This window comes from Podarcis liolepis (genome assembly GCF_965112155.1).
Source record: "Podarcis liolepis genome assembly, chromosome: 13".
In the NCBI taxonomy this organism is placed as follows: Eukaryota; Metazoa; Chordata; class Lepidosauria; order Squamata; family Lacertidae; genus Podarcis; species Podarcis liolepis.
In genome coordinates, this window is record NC_139573.1 from 3,106,933 (window position 1) to 3,127,060 (window position 20,128).

The window sequence follows — 20,128 nt, forward strand, 5'->3', positions numbered from 1 at the left end:
ACCCGGAAACTACAACTAATCCAGAATGCAGCAGACAGACGGGTGATTGGGAGCGGCCGCCGAGACCACATAACACCGGTCTTGAAAGACCTACATTGGCTCCCAGGATGTTTCTGAGCACAATTCAAAGTGTTGGTGCTGACGTTTAAGGCCCTAAACGGCCTTGGTCCAGTATACCTGAAGGAGCGTCTCCACCCCCATCATTCTGCCCGGACACTGAGCTCCAGCTCCGAGGGCCTTCTGACGGTTCCTTCCCTGCGAGAAGCCAAGTTACAGGGAAGCAGGCAGAGGGCCTTCTCGGTGGTGGCACGGTGCTCAGAAACGTCCTGGGAGCCAATGAAGGTCTTTCCAGACCGGTGTTATGTGGTCTTGGTGGCCACTCCTAGTCCCCAGTCTGGCTGCCGCATTCTGGATTAATTGCAGTTACCAGGTCACCTTCAAAGGTAGCCCCATGTAGAGCGCATTGCAGTAGTCCAAGAGATAACCAGAGCATGCGCCACTCTGGCCAGACAGTCCGCGGGCAGGGAGGGTCTCATCCTGCGTACCAGCCTCTCTTCACCCCCCTCTTTGGCCTGAAATCCTCCATTTGCAGAGGCCTCCGAGTCTCAGATGCTGGGGGAGCCAGTGGAGAACCCTGCTTGTGAGCTATCCACCGTCAGAAACAGTATACTGGGTTTCACCGTCCTTTGCTGCGATCCATCGCGTCTGTGTTCCAGACCGAGCGGTTTATAAACACCCCCTGCAAGAAAAAAACCCTCACACCATTTCCTCTCCACCCACCCACCTAGCCAGAGCCAATTTCATGATCGATAGCTGGGGAGGGGTCCTTATTTCCCTCCCGCACTTATCCCGAAACACCCCCTTCCACACCAGAGGCATTTCCAGAGGTTCCTGGGACCTGTTATGCAAAGAGCTCCGTGCGAGGCAATGAAATCCATTAGCAGAATAATGGACCACATTCAGCGTTTACGTTCCTGCTATAAAACCCTCATTTTCTCTCTCCCTCTCCTGCTCTCCGATAATAAATAATAAAGATTTCTTTAAAAAAAAAAAAAAGCTTTTCGCAGCTCTGGCCTCTTCCAAGGCAATTTGCTAATTGCCTAGACAGAACTCCCTGGCTCGGCTCGGCGATATCTCAGCCTGCCAGGGGAGTCAGGGCCTGTGGGGAGAGCTATAATTTAGGGAAAAAACTGCACCCACCGGGCAAGGATTCCCCCAAAGTAGTGGGTTCAGGGATCCTGTTGCAAGCAACCTGCATCTCTACAGGGCCCTGGTCTCATGAAGCAGAGCGTTCCACCAGGTCGGGGCCAGTGTTGAAAAGGCCCTGGCTCTGGTTGAGGCTAATCTGACTTCCTTAGGGCCCGGGACCTCTAGGGTGTTTCTATTTACGGACCTTAAGGTCCTCCGCGGGCATACCAGGAGAGGCAGTCCCATAGGTACGAGGGTCCTAGGCTGTGAAGGGCTTTAAAGGTCAAAAGCAGCACCTTGAACCTGACCCTGTACTCCACCGGGAGCCAGTGCAGCTGGAAAAGCACTGGGTGAATATGCTCCCATGGCAGGGACCCCGTGAGGAGCCTCGCTGCAGCATTCTGCACCCGCTGGAGTTTCTGGGACAGCTTCAAGGGCAGCCCTGCGTAGAGCGGATTACAGTAGTCAAGCCTGGAGGTGACCGTCGCATGGATCACTGTGGCCAGGTCAGGGCGGGAAAGGGAAGGGACCAACTGATTGATGCGGCAAAGGTGGAAAAATGTTGCCTTGGCTGTTGCTGTCACCTGCGCCTCCATGGAAAGGGAGGTGTCAAGGATAATAATAATAATAATAATAATAATAATAATAATAATAATAATAATAATAATTTATTATTTGTACCTCCGCCCATCTGGCTGGGCCTCCCCAGCCACTCTGGGCGCCTTCCATAGAAACCAAAAATACACTAAAATATCACACGTTAAAAACTTCCCGGAACAGGGCTGCCTTAAGATGTCTTCTGAATGTCAGGTAGTTGTCAAGGATTACACCCAAACTCTTAACGGAAGGGAATGGCACTAATTGGGCCCCCGCAAGAGAAGGGAGTTGGTCCTTCATCCCCATGCCGTCCCGACCCAGCCAGAGGACCTCTGTCTTCGAAGGATTTTGTTTCAATCGGCTCCCACGAAACCATCCAGCCACAGCTTCCAAGCATCTGGTCAGTGTGTCCAGGATCGAGTCCGTGTGGCCATCCATCAGCGGATAGAGCTGAGCGTCATCAGCATACTGGTGACAGCCCAGCCCAGCTTAGAAACGAGCGTGAAAATAGCGTGCAAAATTCATTATGTGTGTGGGGTGGGCAAAGCTTGCATTGGCGAAACTGTGTACAGTGGTGCCCCGCAAGACGAATGCCTCGCAGGACGGAAAACTCGCTAGACGAAAGAGTTTTCCGTTTTGGAGGTGCTTCGCAAAACGAATTTCCTATGGGCTTGCTTCGCAAGACGACAATGTCTTGCGAGTTCCTGCTGGTTTTTTTTCCTCCCCCCCCCTTTTTCTAAGCCACTTATCAGCTGATCCGATCAGCAGATAAGCCGCTAAAAGCCACTAATAGCGCTAATCCGTCAATGGGCTTGCTTCGCAAGACGAAAAAACCGCTAGACGAAGAGAATCACAGAACGGATTCTTTTCGTCTTGCAAGGCACCACTGTATTTTCAGCAAAACTGAGTGCAGGAAAACTGTATATTCAGGAGAAACCGCACGCTTAAATTCGGACGATTTTCACGGTGACTCTTTAAAAACACAATCTGTGTAAGAAAACAAGAAGGGTCTTGCTGGATCAGAATTTCCAGTTCAGCAACTTGTTCTCACAGTGGCCAACCAGATGTCCATTATGGGAAACCAGCGAACAAGATTCGAACACAGGATCCGAGCCCTCTGCTCTCCTTCAGCTTCTAGCAACTGGTATTCAGAAGCATTGCTTCCTCCAGCTGTGGTGGCGGAGCATGGCCATCCTGGCTAGAAGCCATCGATGATAATAATGATAACGATGATGATGATAATAATAATAATAATTATTATTATTATTATTTATACCCTGCCCTCCCCAGCCAGAGCCGGGCTCAGGGCGGCTAACACCAATAAAATAAAATCACAGTAAAAACATAATAGGGGGGAAAGAGAGGGGGGGGACACAATTGAAAATACAGGTTAAAATGCAATTTAAAATGCAGCCTCATTTTAAAGTAGCTGATAAATCAAAACCATAAGGGGAGGGAAACATAAGGGTCAGACTGAGTCCAAACCAAAGGCCAGGCGGAACAGCTCTGTCTTGCAGGCCCTGCGGAAAGATGTCAAGTCCCTCAGGGCCCTAGTCTCTTGTGACAGAGCGTTCCACCAAGTCGGGGCCAGTACTGAAAAGGCCCTGGCCCTAGTTGAGACCAATCTAACCACCTTGCAGCCTGGGACCTCCAAGGTGTTGTCATTTGTGGACCTCTCCGCAGGGCAGTGGCGTAGCGTGGGGGGTGCAGGGGGGGCCCGGCCGCACCGGGTGCAACATCTGGGGGTTAGGGGGCGCAAATCCACGGGTTAGGGGGCGTAAATTACTTGCCTTGCCCTGGGTGCTGACAACCCACGCAACGCCACTACCGCAGGGCGTACCAGGAGAGGCGGACCCGTAGGTACAAGGGTCCTAGGTCGTATAGGGCTTTAAAGGTCAAAACCAGCACCTTAATCCTGACCCTGCAGTTGGTAAAGCACTGGATGAATGTGATCCCGTGGCAAGGACCCTGTAAGGAGCCTCGCCGCGGCATTCTGCACCCGCTGGAGTTTCCGGGTCAGCTCCTCCTCCTCCATGAATTTGCCCAATCGTCTTTCAAAGCCATCCAGGTGAGTGGCCATCACTCCCTCATGTGGCAGGGAGTTCCGCCGTTGAACCCTGCGCTGCACAGCAGAGAAATTCCTTTTCTCGCTTCCGAACCTTCCGGCGTCCGGTTACTTTGCGTATCCCCACGTTCTGTTGTTACAGGAGATGGAGGAACGCTTCTTCAATGCCAGGCGCGATTTCGTCAACCCGGATCGCGTCGCCTCTTCTTCCTCCCCTTTCCTCCAAATTAAAAAAAGTCCCTCCCTTTGGATCGTCTGGGTGGCTGTTTCCTGAACTTGGGGGAGACTGGGAAGAGGAAAATTGGATTTTCACATCCCTAGGTGTGTGTGTAAAGGGAGGACAGCTTTGGGAATCGCTTTTCCCAGCCTGCCCTTCATTAATTCCGGTTCCCAGCTCTAATATTTATTTTCTGCAGCGGTTGCTGAATCAGGGACTTGCGAAACGCGGGAAAGAGATGCAATAAATTTCAAGCGGCCGGTGTCTTTGATCTTGTGGCTTCCCTCTCTCTCCCCCGCCTCCTTATGATGCAGCTAATATTTTTGGGGGGAGGAGGGCAGGTGGAGGTTAACCTCTCCGCGTTTCTCTATAAAGCTGCTTCCCCCTGCTGGCGATGATGTCGAAGCCAGGCCTAATATTCATTATTCCAGGGCAGGCCCCGAATAAATCCCTTGTTATTCTAGACCACGTCCGAATTTGCTCAGAATTTAAGCCTCTCTGATCATCCTTCTGCCGCCTCGATTGATTTAGGGGGTTGGGGTGGGGAGAAAGACGCTCTTCCATCACGCTAAAACTCAGGCATCACCCGCCGCACTTGACGGACAGGGCGGTCAAAAGGAAGCTCTTAATCACGCCGCTAATTGGCTTATTAATTAATTAGAGAGCTGCGTGGCCGGTCACCGGCTTAAGTAGCGTTGGCAAATGAGATTAGGCGAGTTCTTGGAAGGGGAAATTCTCTGCAAGCGCCAATCGCGCCATCGTGCAGTTTAAAAGCGAGCAACTTGCTCCCAAGAATCCTGGGAATTATAGTTCCCCCTGCACCGAGCTAGAAGTCCCGGCGCCCTTAACAAAACTACGGGTCCCAGGGTGCTTTGCGGCGAGCCGTGTCCCTCGTATGGACTTTGAATTGTTTGGCATTTTAGCTTCTGAAGCAAAGGTGCCTATGGATCTTAAACTAGGATATACAACAGAAAATGTTATTTGGAATTACTGGACTCTTACATTTATGTAGGAAAGGACTGCGCTGCACTGCAGGGGGTTGGAGACAGGAATAAGGATAAAGCTTATTTGAAACACGTGTTTTTTACAGTGTCCTAGAATCATAGAATCCTAGAGTTGGAAGAGACCACAAGGGCCATCGAGTCCAACCCCCTGCCAAGCAGGAAACACCATCAGAGCACTCCTGACATATGGTTGTCAAGCCTCTGCTTAAAGACCTCCAAAGTAGGAGACTCCACCACACTCCTGGGCAGCAAATTCCACTGTCGAACAGCTCTTACTGTCAGGAAGTTCTTCCTAATGTTTAGGTGGAATCTTCTTTCTTGTAGTTTGGATCCATTGCTCCGTGTCCGCTTCTCTGGAGCAGCAGAAAACAACCTTTCTCCCTCCTCTATGTGACATCCTTTTATATATTTGAGGCTTACAAGGTTTTGGGATAAAGTATTGGATTGTATAAACATGACTGTGCAGAAAAAAAGTTAAATTTTTCAAAGGAAAATATTCTTTTGAATTACGTGCCTTCTATATAGAATTTGACAATTGGACACTGTAAATGGATTTTTCATGCCGAAAGACTGATATTGATGCACTGGGAAGATACACTTGTTAGTCAATGGACTGAATACATGACAAAACTTGCAATTTGTGAATGGATTGCTTACAGACATAGACTTTGTATGGACAAGTAGAACGATATTTGGAACATATTTATAAAAAGCATAGGAGTGTATAAATAAACCATGAAGGTATTTAGATAATAACAGTTGTGTACCTAGATACTAGGCAAGCATGCGTGGAATTGTAGAGTGCATATATAGTGATGTAATATACAGTGGTACCTTGGTTCTCAAACTTAATCCGTTCCAAAACCAAAGCGTTCCAAAACCAAGGCACGCTTTTCCATAGAAAGTAATGCAAAATGGATTAATCCGCTCCAGACTTTTAAAAACAACCCTTAAAACAGCAATTTAACATGAATTTTACTATCTAATGAGGCCATTGATCCGTAAAACCCAGCCAGATGGGCGCAGTATAAATAATAAGATGTTGTTGTTCCCTGTAGCTTTGCTTTTCGCAGTGAGGAACCGCCAGAAGGCCCTCGGAGCTGGACCTCAGTGTCCGGGCTGAACGATGGAGGTGGAGACGCTCCTTCAGGTCTACTGGGCCTTTGAGGCCGTTTAGGGCTTTCAAGGTCAGCACCAACACTTTGAATTGTGCTCAGAAACGTCCTGGGAGCCAAAGAAGTTCTCTCAGGACCGGTGTTATGTGGTCTCGGCAGCCACTCCCAGTCACCAGTCTAGCTGCCGCATTCTGGATTAGTTGCAGTTTCCGGGTCACCTTCAAAGGTAGCCCCACGTAGAGCACATGGCAGTAGTCCAAGCGGGAGATAACCAGAGCATGCACCACTCTGGCCAGACAGTCCGCGGGCAGCGAGGGTCTCATCCTGCGTACCAGATGGAGCTGGTAGACAGCTGCCCTGGACACAGAACTGACCTGCGCTTCCATGGACAGCTGAGAGTCCAAAATGACTCCCAGGCTGCGCACCTGGTCCTTCGGGGGCACAGTCGCCCCATTCAGGACCAGGCAGTCCCCCATACCCTCCCGCCCCCTGTCCCCCCAAAACAGTACTTCTGTCTTGTCAGGATTCAACCTCAAATACAAAAACAACACTGGATACCAGTCGCCCGAAGCCACAGGAGGGTAGAAGGCTCCTGTGCTTGCAGGTTTCCCATGGGGGGGTGGTTAAATCCGGTTGGCCCCCATGAAAACAGAATGCAGGACTCTTTGGCCTGATCCGGCCGGCTCTGTTCTTAAATCCTAGCGAGAAACAAACAGCTAAAGCCATTGGCACATGCAAATCTTGTGTCCTCTTTTTCCTGGCGATGCTTAATAAGGGCTCCCTTTGCCACCCCCACCATCTGTCTGGACCCAGTCAATTTCATAACCAGCTCCGTTAAGCCGCAATTGGTTGTTGTCTTTTAATTTCCCACTTTTCCCTCTTCCGAAAGCCAGGACATCTCGGCTCGCCCGGATTTCGAGCGGCCTCCCGGGGTCAAAACTCTCTCTCTTTTTCGGGAAGGGTGCCAGAAAGGGGGCTTTAAAGATTAGCGCTGACATGAGGGATTTGAGAGTCGCCCGGAAGACGGAGGCAAGGCCAGAAGGGCGAGCGAGGCAGGGCCTACAAGTCCCCTTCTCTCTCACCCACGTTTTGCAGCCGGGGAGGGCGGGCGGAGGCAAGACTTTGCAGGAGGGGGAATTTCCGCCTGCAGCAGATTCTCCCCTGGGGAGGGACAAACTGCGCCCTGAAATAAATAAATTAAGGTCTTATGTATATAATACATATAATACGCCGGAGCGGTACCTATTTATCTACTTGCACAGGTGTGCTTTTGAACTGCTAGGTTGGCAGGAGCAGGGACAGAGCAACGGGAGCTCACCCCGTCACGGGGATTCGAACCACCAACCTTCCGATCGTCCTAGGTTCTGTGGTTTAATCCACAGCGCCACCCACATCCCATTATGTGTATAATAAAGATTCATAAATGTACCAGGCAAAAACATGTACATAGATATATAGGCCACATGTCTGAAGCTGCACAGGAGAGCAGCCATGGAGCCATTTTGACTCCCAGGCTGACCAGGTGTTTCCTCTGCAAGGTCAAAGTGGAAAAGCCTCCCCATTGTCTTTTCCTTCACAAATCCTGTCTTGAGGGTATGTCTGTGTTTGAATAGGGTGTGAGCCTGTGACCTGGCCCAGGAACTAAGTATTTATCACTACAAAGGAATGGCCAGGCTCCCCAGGGTATCCAATCAAGTAAGCATTAACAGGCAACCTGCCAGACAGGAGGTAAACAACACACTCAGATTTCTGCTGTAGACCGCCTTTTCTGTGAAGTAGGTATGATGTGTCTGGGGGTGGTCTTGGACTCCAGGGTGGGCAATTTAAAGTGTCTATATAAGGGTGGGCACACCTTTGTTCTGGGTCCTCCTCCTCCTGCATGTGAAGGGGGCACCCTGTTGCAACAGATCAATAAAGATCAGGCTTACGAGCTGCTTTGATTCTCAATATTATCTGGTTGGCCTCTGTTACTTTCTCCGACCGATGGAGAACCTACAAAGGACTCAATAATAATAATAATAATAATAATAATAATAATAATAATAATAATTATTTTTATTTATACCCCGCCCTCCCCATCCAAGGCCAGGCTCAAGGCGGCTATCAAGCAATAATAAAAACAAGTTGAATGATTACAACTTAAAAAAAAAATTAAAATACAACATTAAAATATTGAAACATTAAAATATTAAAATGTAGCCCCATCGCAGGAGGAGAAAGGAAAAGAAAAAAGAAAGAGAGGGAGGGAATCAAATCATATAAGGGCTCTTGTGTTCCCCATAAGGAAATAAGGGCAGATTTTTGTTTATAACAGCCTGCAAACAGATCCTTGCTTGACCTCTGGGTGCCCCGTAGGGAATCATTTTTCGAGGTGGATGCGCAGGGATGAGATTAAAGCCCTGAGATTTTTGCTCCAACCTAGCTTTCTTTGATAGGGAAAGAGACCCTGTTTGCATGATTTCCCCATTTGCATATGCAAATAGGGCTTGGCTCTTTCCTGCCCACCCCCCTTCCCATTTTGGAAAGGAAGGACTTTCTGACAGAGGATTGCATTTTCATAATCCAGGCAGGCTCCCGGCAGCTTCCAAAAACTCCCAGCTCTGCACCTGCCGCATCGTAAGCCTCTGAAGGCTTAGAAAGTTTCATTCTGGTTCCGCCAGGCGGGCTAGATTTGAAATGAGCAGCTCAAGAGCCAAACAATCTTCTTTGGCGATCCCTCGTAGCCGAGTAAGATTGTCTCCCATAAATGCGGTTTTAACAGTGAGTCCGTAAGTGACTAGGGAGGCCAATTCTGGACCCACACGTCCTTCCACAGTGGGGACATAGGTTTCCGGGCGGGAGTTGATCACGGTGTGGATTTGCCAAGCGTGCCTTCCTCTTAGCGTGTTTCTCCCTTGCGTCCTGAGTTCGAGTGTCTTCAAAGCCCATGGCACCTTTGGTAAAGGCTGTTCTCCAACTGGAGCGCTTGCAGGCCAGTGTTTCCCAGTTGTCAGTGTTTAAAGCTCTGGTTTTCCCAGTAGTGATGTATGGAAGTGAGAGCTGGACCATCAAGAAGGCTGATCGCCGAAGAATGGATGCTTTTGAATTCTGGTGCTGGAGGAGACTCTTGAGAGTCCCATGGACTGCAAGAAGATCCAACCTCTCCATTCTGAAGGAAATCAGCCCTGAGTGCTCACTGGAAGGACAGATTGTGAAGCTGAGGCTCCAAGACTTTGGCCACCTCGCAGTGGCGTAGCGTGGGTTGTCAGCACCCGGGGCAAGGCAAGTAATTTGCGCCCCCTAACCCGTGGATTTGCGCCCCCTAACCCGTGGATTTGCACCCCCTAACCCTAACCCCCAGATGTTGCGCCCGGTGCGGCCGGCCCCCCCTGCACCCCCCACGCTACGCCACTGGCACCTCGTGAGAAGAGAAGACTCCCTGGAAAAGACCCTGATGTTGGGAAAGATGGAGGGCACAAGGAGAAGGGGATGACGGAGGACGAGATGGTGGGACAGTGTTCTTGAAGCGACCAGCATGAGTTTGACCGAACTTCGGGAGGCAGTGGAAGACAGGAGGGCCTGGCGTGCTCTGGTCCAGGGGGTCACAAAGAGGCGGACACCACTAAACGACTCAACAACAACAACAACAACAACATGGTTCCAGTTACAGGTAGGTAGCCGTGTTGGTCTGCCATAGTCAAAGTAAAAAAATTCCTTCCAGTAGCACCTTAAAGACCAACTAAGTTAGTTCTTGGTATGAGCTTTCGTGTGCATGCACACTTCTTCAGATAAGAAGAAGTGGCATGAACAACATGGCCGGGGTATAAATAAAAATTATTTATTATTATTATTATTATTAGGCAGCTCTTATCTCCTCTCCACCACTGCCCTCCTTGCAAGAATAATTTGATTTGTCACAAGGCTGGTTGGAAAAAAAAGGGGGTTTATAAAAGCAATCCTCTGGCGCCCTCTGCAGGCAAGCCTAGCAAACACATCAGCAAACCCTCATTGGAATCTAAGGGCTGCTTTCTGCAGCATGGACCTGGGCGCTGGACTACAAGTCCCATGAGCGCCTGCCAGCATGCCAGGACATTTGGAGGGGACAAGATTGGAGAAAATCTGCCCTAGGGGGTTGCAGTGTGTGCATGCAGCCGTTTTCAGTTACCCGGAGGCGAAAATGTGGAGGGGGTCATTCCACGCCAAATCACCTGATTTTAATACTGGGCCGTGCTCTCACAACTCAGATTTTCTTTAAAAAAATTATGTGCAAATGAGATAACCTCAAATTAATTTTTTTAGATTTTTTGGTCCAAAATCGGGTGCAGGAGAATTTTTTAAAAATTCTGATTTTGGGGCAATTTAGGCTAACTCCAATTTCTGCGTCAGTTTGGGGGGAAACCCCTGTTTCACTTATTTTTCAACCATTTGGGCTTATTTGGGTATCAAAATGAAGCTAATTGTGGTCTCTTTCAAAATAAGGTATGCAAATGGTATTAAGTGCCGCAGAAAAGGGTCACCGGCCATTCAAAGTGAATTTTTGTCATTTTATTCCCGTTAGGTTCGATAAGCCATAATGCACAAACCACAACTATCACATGGTATCATAGTATTTTTTTGTAGAATGGGCTAACCACGTACTTGTTATGTTTTAAAAATAAGGAGGGTGTTTTTTGTGGTTATAAAACAAATTGATTTTGATGTAAATTTTTCACCAAAAAAATATATTATTTGTACAGGTTTAAGGTCTCACTGAGCCTGAAATAACTCACACATTCGTGAGAATAGTTAAAATTGTACCCTCTTAGGTTACAATGCCATCTGATATATTTTAAAAATTAAGTTTTATTGATTATTTAATTAAAAAACAAAGCACACGGCAACAGGTGATTTGGCGTGGAATGACCCAGAGGAGAGAGAGGAGCAGGGTTTTTTTGGCTCAGGGCGGCCAACTTTCCAGTTAGCATCTGTTACTGTGCCTGCAAAGCGCAGTGGGATCTGCACAGGTTAGCCCAGCAATCATGCCCTATTCCTCACCCAGAGAAAACATTAGCTGCTCGTATCTCCCCATTGGACTGCTGCCGAAAGCACAGGAGCAGTCACAGCCACGGTCAGTTGGCAACCCCTCTTTTGTAAATCAAGGATTCAGTAGGGAGAAGAGCAGAAAGTTCAAACTCCTCTGTGTATATTGAAGACTTGGCTGTCCAAAAATAAAAATTAAAAAAGGATCTCAACCTGGAGTCCTCCAGCTGTTTGGGTCTGAAGGAATGGGTTTCCCAAACCCCAAAATCTGACTGTGCAGTCAGTCTGAAACGGGCCCCCAAATCCCCATTTTTCCTTCTCCAAGGGTGCATTAGCTAAAAACCATTAACTTGAGCTCTTGAGCAAATGTATAACAGGAACCCAGCTGTATAAACAGAGATCTCTCCTTTATCAGTCCGTGACGCCTAGTGAATGGCCTTGACAGTTCCAAAGTGGAGCCGGGATGGCACAGCTGGGTCTTATCTTACATCCTGACCACACTGACGCACAGACCTTGTTAGCCCCCCGGGAACGATGCCAGGAGTGCTCTTAGAGTTGGTGGCCTTCTTACCCCAAGATAAGGAATACAGGAACAGGAACACCCCTTTATGGTCAAGAGTACCGGAGCAGGAACATCTGTTTATGGTCATGGATGTCAACTTACGTGTACAGTGGTGCCTCGCAAGACAAAAAGAATCCGTTCTGTGATTCTCTTCGTCTAGCGGTTTTTTCATCTTGCGAAGCAAGCCCATTGAAGGATTAGCGGCTTTTAGCGGCTTTTAGTGGCTTATCTGCTGATCGGATCAGCTGATAAGCGGCTTAGAAAAAGGGGGGAGGGGAAAAAAACAGCAGGAACTCGCAAGACATTGTCGTCTTGCGAAGCAAGCCCATAGGAAATTCGTTTTGTGAAGCACCTCCAAAACGGAAAACTCGAGTTTTCCGTCTTGCGAGGCATTCGTCTTGTGGGGCACCACTGTATAAGTTGACGTGGCTGGATTCCTGGGGAGGGGGCAAGGGGACCAGAAAGGGTATATAATCTGTGTGTAACCGCTCTTTAAGTGCTCTTGCTGTGAACTGACCACACAAGTGCCTTCTGCTATCCGGAGAGCAGAATAAACTCTTTCTCTGAACCAATCCTCGGTTTCATTTGACTTCCTTCCTCCCGTCCGGGAGCAACGCTCACCCAACCAATCGGTAAAGTCTAATAAGGCTACAGGTCTACATCTCCCATCTGGCTGGGTGCAGATGGTGGGAATTGTAGTGCCAAACAGGTTGGCGGAAGCTGATACAGCCATTTCTACCCGACACAAACCAGCCCTCTTTTGCCCTGCTCAAATGGCAACGTTAGTCGTCCTTTATTGCATATTATTCACCTCGCGTACAAAGATCGCTGCCGAATATAAGACACAAATTCTCCCAAGGCCTATGAAGCACATTCCACTTTTTACAAAAAAATCTCATTATCGTCCTTCGATATCGATTTTAGATCCACGATTTCAAGATGTCGGGACCAAATCTGACCGAAAGGTTTGGCCAATGAATACCCGTGTTTGGCATTCAGTTAAACAGGGTTGTTCGGTTGTTTTACTCAAGAGTAGATTCCCTGGAGTTAGTAAACATAACTAATAAATTGACCGCCTGCAAACGACCCTTCTCCAAAAATGCAATTTCCGCAAGGATAGCGACGTGGTTCCTGAGCTCCTAACTCGCACCCGCCTTGACCAGCATGCCCAACAGTCAGCGATTATGAGAGTTATAGGGCAGCCTTAGCCAGCTGGGTGCAAATCAATCTGTTTTGGACTACAGTTCCCATAAGCCACCAGCACCAGCCTCCTGCGCCAGCGGAGGCTGATGGGAATTGTAGTCCAAAGCAAATCAATTTGCATCTGGCTGGCCAGGGCTGCCCTATAACTCTCATAGTCCCTGACCGCTGGGCATGCTGGTCAAGGCGGGTGCAAGCCCACGCACCACGTCGCTATCCCTGCGGCAATCGCATTTTGGACTACGGTTCCCATTAGCCACCAGCCCCATCCTCCTGCGCCAGCGGAGGCTGATGGGAATTTTAATCCAAAGCACACCCAGAGGTCGCCAGGTTGTGGGGCAGGGAGGCTGTTGGATGGAAATCCTCGACGGTTTGGGTCTCTGACCTAAGGCTTTACCCAACCCCAAAGAAACGGGAGTTGATTTGTTAATTTTTTTAGTGCTTAGGTAGCGGTCGGGGGCATTAACAGTCCAATGGCAGCATTCCCTCCCATCCCATATAAGAAATCTAGCTAAAAATCTGTCTAAAATTTTTTTAGACAGCCCCACTGAGTCGCCCTGTGGCCTCTCTCTTTGGCAAGACGCTACACCGGTAGAACAGCAGCCTGAAGTTGCATACCCAAAAGCAAGAGGAGCGCCGCAGGCGCACCGCATCACTTTTTGACATCGGTTTAAGGCACAATTGAAGGTTGTGGGGTGCAAAGTCCCGTCTCCCCGATCCTATGGCTCTGCCCCATTAGATTTGCGTCCCCCTTTCCTGCCCCCCATTGCAATGGTTTGCACCCTTCCTCTTAATCTGTGGGACCTTTAGCACACCAGGCATACGGCTTCCATCATCCCCGGCCACTGGGCGTGCTTGCCAGGGCTGGGAGGGTGTGGGAGTTGTAGTTCAGGACCCCACAGATGTGGGGAAAAGGTGGGCAGGAGAGGTTGTGATAATTCAGCCGCCCAGTTTCGTTTAGGGCCCCGTCTGTGCCGTTGTCTTCCAAGTTCTCTTATACCACCTTAACCGTCCTGGCTCCGCCCACCTCCGACAAGAATCCTGGGAGTTGTAGTTTGTTAAGGGGGCCAAGAGTTGTAAGAGACCCCTGTATTCCCGTCACAGAGTTATAAGTCCCGGAGTTCCCCGGAAGAGGTATTGATTGTTAAACATCCGAGAGGAATTAGGGAGGAATCTTCAGAGAACACTCAGCAAATTTAGCAAACTATAGTTTCCGGGATTCTTCGGTGGGGGAGCCATGGCTGTTTAAAGATGTATGATCCTGTATTAAGGATATGGTGCAATGAGGCAATGGAAAGGGAATTCAGGAACCTCTCCTTGGCCACATTGAAACTGCCGTGGTTTGGGGAATTCTGGGAGCTGAAGTTTGTTACAGACAGTGCTTTTTTCTGGGGGTACGCATACCCATAAATATTTTGTGAATCTAGTGGGAGAAGAAACTACCGGTAATTTTTTTAAAAATAAAATAGTTTCTTCTCCAGCACGGTGAATCGCCTGTTCCGTTGCTGTCCATTTACTGTATTTATTTCCCGCGATTTGAACGATAAAAATGGTGCTTTTCTGGAGTCAAAAGGAGGGGACCCCTAAACATTTTTTAAAAGAAAAAAAGCACTGGTTACGGGTTTCGAAGAGTTACTTGGAGACCCCTGTATTCCCACCCTGGAGCTACGATTTCCAAAGAAGGGAGACGGTTTGATGATCCCCTCTGGCAATTGTAGCGCTTTGGGGGTCCCCTCCCAAACCTCAGCACTGTTAACAGCTGACAGCTCCCAGAATCCTTTGGGGCAGCGGTTCTCAGCCTGTGGGTCCCCTGTGGACTACAACTCCCATCATCCCTGAGCTCTGGCCTTGCTAGCTAGGGATGATGGGAGTTGTAGTCCAACAACCTCTGGGGACCCACAGGCTGAGAAAGGCTGCATTAGGGCGAAGCCATGATTGCTTCACCAATGGGCAAAGGCGGCCCTCGTTGCCACCATTTTTCCACCTGAAGCCAAAGTGCCCGTTCCGTGGGTCACGGCGCCGCAGAGGACGCAGCCCGCTCCCTGAAGGCCTTGGCCAACCGCTTGGCTTCCTTGGTGCCTTCAACGGCTCGCCGGAGGAACCGGCACGGGTCGGCCCTCACCCAGGCGACCTCCCGGGCCAGGCCCTCGAGGGCCGGCCGAGCAAGCCCTTCCAGAAGGTTCCACTGTGGCAGGAAGTAGCTGGGGAGGCGCCGGTGCGCCAAGCCGGCGGAGAGGTCGTCCAAGAGACCCAGCAAGGCGTGCGCCGCGTTCTCGTCCCGGCCGAGGTAGCTGGACGGCAGCCGCTCGCACGACCACAGCGCCAAGGTGAAGAGGTGGTAGGGCCCAAGGCCTCCGCGCAGGTCACAGCCCAGCATGGCCATGGCGGCCCGGAGGGCACGGAGAAGGGGCGGGGGCAGGATCCGGCGGAGGTGCAGCTCGCTGGCCGAAAAGGCCAGGCGCCAGGCGCCGAAGGACGCAGACGGTATGAGGTAAAAGCCGCCGGCCGCTTCTTCGTCCGTCATTTTGCCGTCCCAGAAATGGGCTTGTGCCAACCACGACTGGGCAACTTCCGGCCAGCCCTTGAAGGCCACAACCGGGAGGATGTCGTAGAGGACGCGGCGAAGCCCGACGCGGACAATCAGGGAGGTGACGGAGCCGCGCCGCTCGACCCGCACGTCCGCGTCGGTGGGGAAGGAGCGCGAGAGCCACTCGCAAACCAGCTCGGCCGACAGGTGGGCCTCGTCGCCCGAGCAACAGTCCGACCAGCGGGTCAGCGTCTCAGGGCCGAAGGGCCGGAGGCTGATCTGCGCGTGGCCCGGGGGGCTCTGCTTCATGTCCAAGGTGACGGGGACCCCGGCCGCGCTCAGGACAGGCACCAGCAGGGTGAAGTCGGCGTCGTAGTCGCCCCCGGCGGAAAGAGGGCACAGGGTGCCAGGATCGACGTGGACGGTGCCCCGCTGGGCTCCGCCGGACAGGATCAAGTAGCGGTTGATGGGAGGAAGCTTCCCCTCGGATTTCTGGACCTGACCTGGGGGGAGGAAAAAAGAAACAGGAGACTTGAGACCCCTGTTTGACCCCCTAATTTTGGGGGACTGGTTCGCCCAGCCCTCCCTTAGCAAATGGTTCTCCCTCTGCCTGGAAAGACCCCCACGGATAGCGTCCAAGGAGGTTCTGGTCAGCTGTTGCTGTTGGCATCCGTCTGTCTCGAGAGACAATGGAGTGTTCCTTCGGGGGTGAGGTCAAACCGGCAAGGGAGTGTGCCTCGGGGGGGGGAGTCAAACTGACAATGGAGTGCTCTTCTGGGGGTGAAGTCAAACTGACAATGGAGTTCGCCACTGGGGAGGAAGTCAAATCAACAATGGAGTGCGCCTCTGGGGGTGAAGTCAAACTGTTTTGTTAGCAGTTCCGAAGTGACTTCCCTGGGGCACAAGTCTAGACAGTGGGGGGGGGGTCCAGGGCTGCCCAAATTTCAAGACCCTCCTCTCGGTCTTGCTGATGTGGTCCAAAGGAAAGCAGAGCAAGATTTTTGGCACCAGCCTGGCTGCAAGAGTTGCTGGAAGGAGGCGTACGAGGCCTCATCCAACCATCCCAGCTCTACTACCAGCTTCATCCGGTACGCAGGATGAGACCCTCTCTGCCCGCAGACTGTCTCACCAGAGTGGTGCATGCTCTGGTTGGACTACAGCAATGCACTCTACGTGGGGCTACCTTTGAAGGTGACCCAGAAACTGCAATTAATCCAGAATGCGGCAGCCAGACTGGTGACTGGGAGACCACATAACACTGGTCCTGAAAGACTCACATTGGCTCCCAGTACATTTCCAAGCACAATTCACAAGTGTTGGTGCTCACCTTGAAAGCCCTAAACGGCCTCAAAGGCCCAGTAGACCTGAAGGAGCGCCTCCACCCCCATCACTCAGCCTGGACACTGAGGTCCAGCTCCAAGGGCCTTCTGGCGGTTCCCTCCCTGTGAGAAGTGACACCACAGGGAACCAGGCAGAGGGCCTTCTCGGTGGTGGCGCCCGCCCTGTGGAACGCCCTTCCATCAGATGTCAAGGAAATAAACAGCTACCTGACTTTTAGAAGACATCTGAAGGCAGTCTTGATTAAGAACATTTTTAATGTTTTATCCCTTTTTTATTACTATTACAGTGGTACCTCGGGTTACAGACGCTTCAGGTTACAGACGCTTCATGTTACAGACTCCGCTAACCCAGAAATAGTACCTCGGGTTAAGAACTTTGCTTCAGGATGAGAAGCGGGAGGCCCCATTAGCTAAAGTGGTGCTTCAGGTTAAGAACAGTTTCAGGTTAAGAACGGACCTCCGGAACGAATTAAGTTCTTAACCCGAGGTACCACTGTATTAATGTTCTGCTGGGAGCTGTTCAGAGTGGGTGAAGAAACCCAGCCAGACGGGCAGGGTATAAATATATTATCATTATCATTATTATCCTTATCATTATGATTATTATTACTGTAGGGGTTACCCCTGAGCTTTTTCTCCTCCCAAAGATAACCTGCAAGGCAGTAGAAGTTTAGGATCAGAGTTTCCCTTCCCAGGCTGACCGTCTCCCTCTGTCCCCCCTCTCCCAAACACCTTCCCCCCTTTCCAGGGTCCAGCCACTCACCCAGCAGGGAAAAAACCTTATCCTTTGCACGGTGGAGTTCCGGGGCGTCCCGGACGCCTGGGTCCCTGGCCTCGTATTCTTGGATGAGCTGGTTGATCTCTTCGATGCGTGCCCCGGAACGGAAATCCAGGTCTGTGAGAGGCTTGGCAGGGGCCGGCTTGGGCTTGGGGGGGTCCCCGAAAAGGGATGCCATCCCCCCGCTTTCCAGCAGGACGAACAGAGAGAGGGAGAGAGAGAGAAAAGGGGGGGGGTGATCTCCTCACGACCTTCATTGGAAGAGAAAAACGACTTGAGAAGGAGGTAGGATCCTGTTACTGCAGCCAGGGCTCCCATTGAGACTGGCGGGGGGGGGAGGTGGAAAGACCCCCAGCTTATTCTAGGTATATTTAAAGCATGCACACGCTGCAAAAAGTGGGCAGTGCTGTGTAGTGGTTAGAGCGTTGGACTAAGACCTGGGGGAGTGACCCGGGTTCCAATCCCTCCTCACTGGGAGACTCACTGTGGTGGCTGTTTCTGATGAATATTAAGAAATAAATTCACGGCTGGCAAAATCCCAACATTTGACTTTGATTGGCACAGACTAGGTTTTTTTTTAATGTTTAAAATTTTTATTTTTTACCAACAACCAAACACAAACATTGAAACCTCCCCCAGGCGGCTGATATATTGGGTAAAGGTAAAGGGACCCCTGACCATTAGGTCCAGTCGTGACCGACTCTGGGGTTGCGACGCTCATCTCGCTTTACTGGCCAAAGGAGCCGGTGTTTGTCTGCAGACAGCTTCCAGGTCATGTGGCCAGCATGACTAAGCCGCTTCTGGCGAACCAGAGCAGCGCACGGAAACGCCGCTTACCTTCCAGCCAGAGCGGTACCTATTTTTCTACTTGCACTTTGACGTGCTTTTGAACTGCTAGGTTGGCAGGAGCAGGGACTGAGCAACGGGAGCTCACCCCGTCGTGGGGATTTGAACCGCCGACCTTCTGATCGGCAAGTCCTAGGCTCTGTGCTTTAACCCACAGCGCCACCTGCGTCGATACATTGGGTATACATAATCAAAAATAACATATTCAAATAACCATATGTACAATTTTATATACGTTAACACTCCTCCCTCCACAAGATTTAACTTTTAACATTTTAATTGCCCCAAATTGTTCAAACCTACCCAAATAATTCCAATATCTTCTCAAATCGATCCTCCTCTTTCTCACTGACCTTAAACGCTTTCATTCTGTGGATCTTCACAGCTAGATATTCTAAAATTATAATATTATTCAGCTTTTTCCTCCACTGGTTCACCCCAACTCCTCTGCATTTTTCCAATTACTCGCTATAACCTGTTTGGCTGCAGTTCCCATCAATTTTACCCACTTACATTCCTCTTTTGTTTTTAACTCGGATTAGAAGAACCATTAATTTAGATATTCCCACCTTCCTGCCCACAATTCCCGATTTTTCTATACCTGATTGGCACCGACTAGTAGACCTCTTTGCTATTTTCTGGCCCGGCTTCAAACTGAACCTCTTCCTCCCTGTTCCGACATCGCGCAAAACGTTTCTATTCCTTCGCCAAGAAAGAAACCCGGGAGTTGCGCTTTATCCAGGCTGCTCGGAACTGTAGCCGGGGTAAAACTACAATTCGCAGCACCTGGTTAAACTACAATTCCCACGGATCGTTTTGGGCGGCGATGGAGGAGAGGGGAAATGTACTTTTCCGCGTCTGGTGAGACGCAGGTGTAGGAGGAGGGGGGTGCTGGCGGGCGGTGCCACCCCTGGGCTGCTTGCCAGCAAAAAGACAGGCAGGTAGGTGGGTGGGTGGGAGCTAGCCGAGGGCCGGCTCAGGTGGGTGCGCTCGCCCTCGGGGGCCAGACTCCGCTGCAAATATCTCGGATCTGGACGCGCAAGGGCGGGGAATGGCTCTGCCGGCGCACCTGGGCGCGCGATGGAGACCATCGCACAGGTAAAAGGCAGGTGCCCCTCCCTCCCTCCCTCCCTCCTTTCTCCTCCCTCTCTCCCCCTTCCTCCTTTTCTTTTCTTTTCCTCTCCTCCCCTTCCCTCCCTCTCCCCCTCCGGCTGCTACCTGCTCCGCCGAGGAAATCCAGGAAGCCCCATCCCGCTCACCTGCAACTTACCTGCCCAAGCGGAGGGCGCGCCCACAGCCAGGGAAGCTCAGCTCCTAAGCACCCTGGGAAATGTAGTTTCTCCCCACTGACTCCCGCTTCCAGACGTGTCCCAAAGCATGCTGGGAAACGTAGTCTCCCCCCCCCCACCTCTTTCTTTTTAAAGCGCTCTCAAAAGGTCCTCCGAGGCACTTTGGCTAGTTTTGTCCCAAACGAGACCTTTTCCTGGGGGAGAAGCGAAGTATTGGCTCTATTTTCCACATCCAGGGCTAATTCAGTGCAGTCCTAACAGCCCTGGGACGTCTATTTTTTCTCTCTTGGTCCCTCCAGCTGCAGTTGTAGTTTTTAATGTGGTTTTCCAAAATGCCTGCCTTGTGACTCCTGCCCGCCTGGCCCTTGGGGTCCTTTCCAACTATGCTATTCTGTGATTCTA

The 20,128-nt window shown here is 50.6% G+C and overlaps 1 protein-coding gene across 6 annotated transcripts in view; it reads right to left on the minus strand.

The window, feature by feature from the left end:
- Nucleotides 1–19,741, minus strand: part of TMEM102 (transmembrane protein 102) — a 169,212-nt gene extending 149,471 nt beyond the window's left edge. Inside the window, exons 1-4 of one of the 6 annotated variants that reach the window (XM_083472743.1) lie at nt 19,656–19,691; nt 18,741–18,831; nt 17,577–17,776; nt 12,156–15,976 (exon numbers count right to left, since the gene is read on the minus strand). In XM_083472743.1, the coding sequence (XP_083328869.1) occupies nt 14,958–15,976; nt 17,577–17,776; nt 18,741–18,805 (1,284 nt within the window). In that variant the 5' untranslated portion in view covers nt 18,806–18,831; nt 19,656–19,691 and the 3' untranslated portion in view covers nt 12,156–14,957. The other 5 variants (XM_083472746.1, XM_083472748.1, XM_083472745.1 and 2 more) reach the window with 5 other exon arrangements.
- Nucleotides 19,742–20,128: the final 387 nt, after the last annotated feature.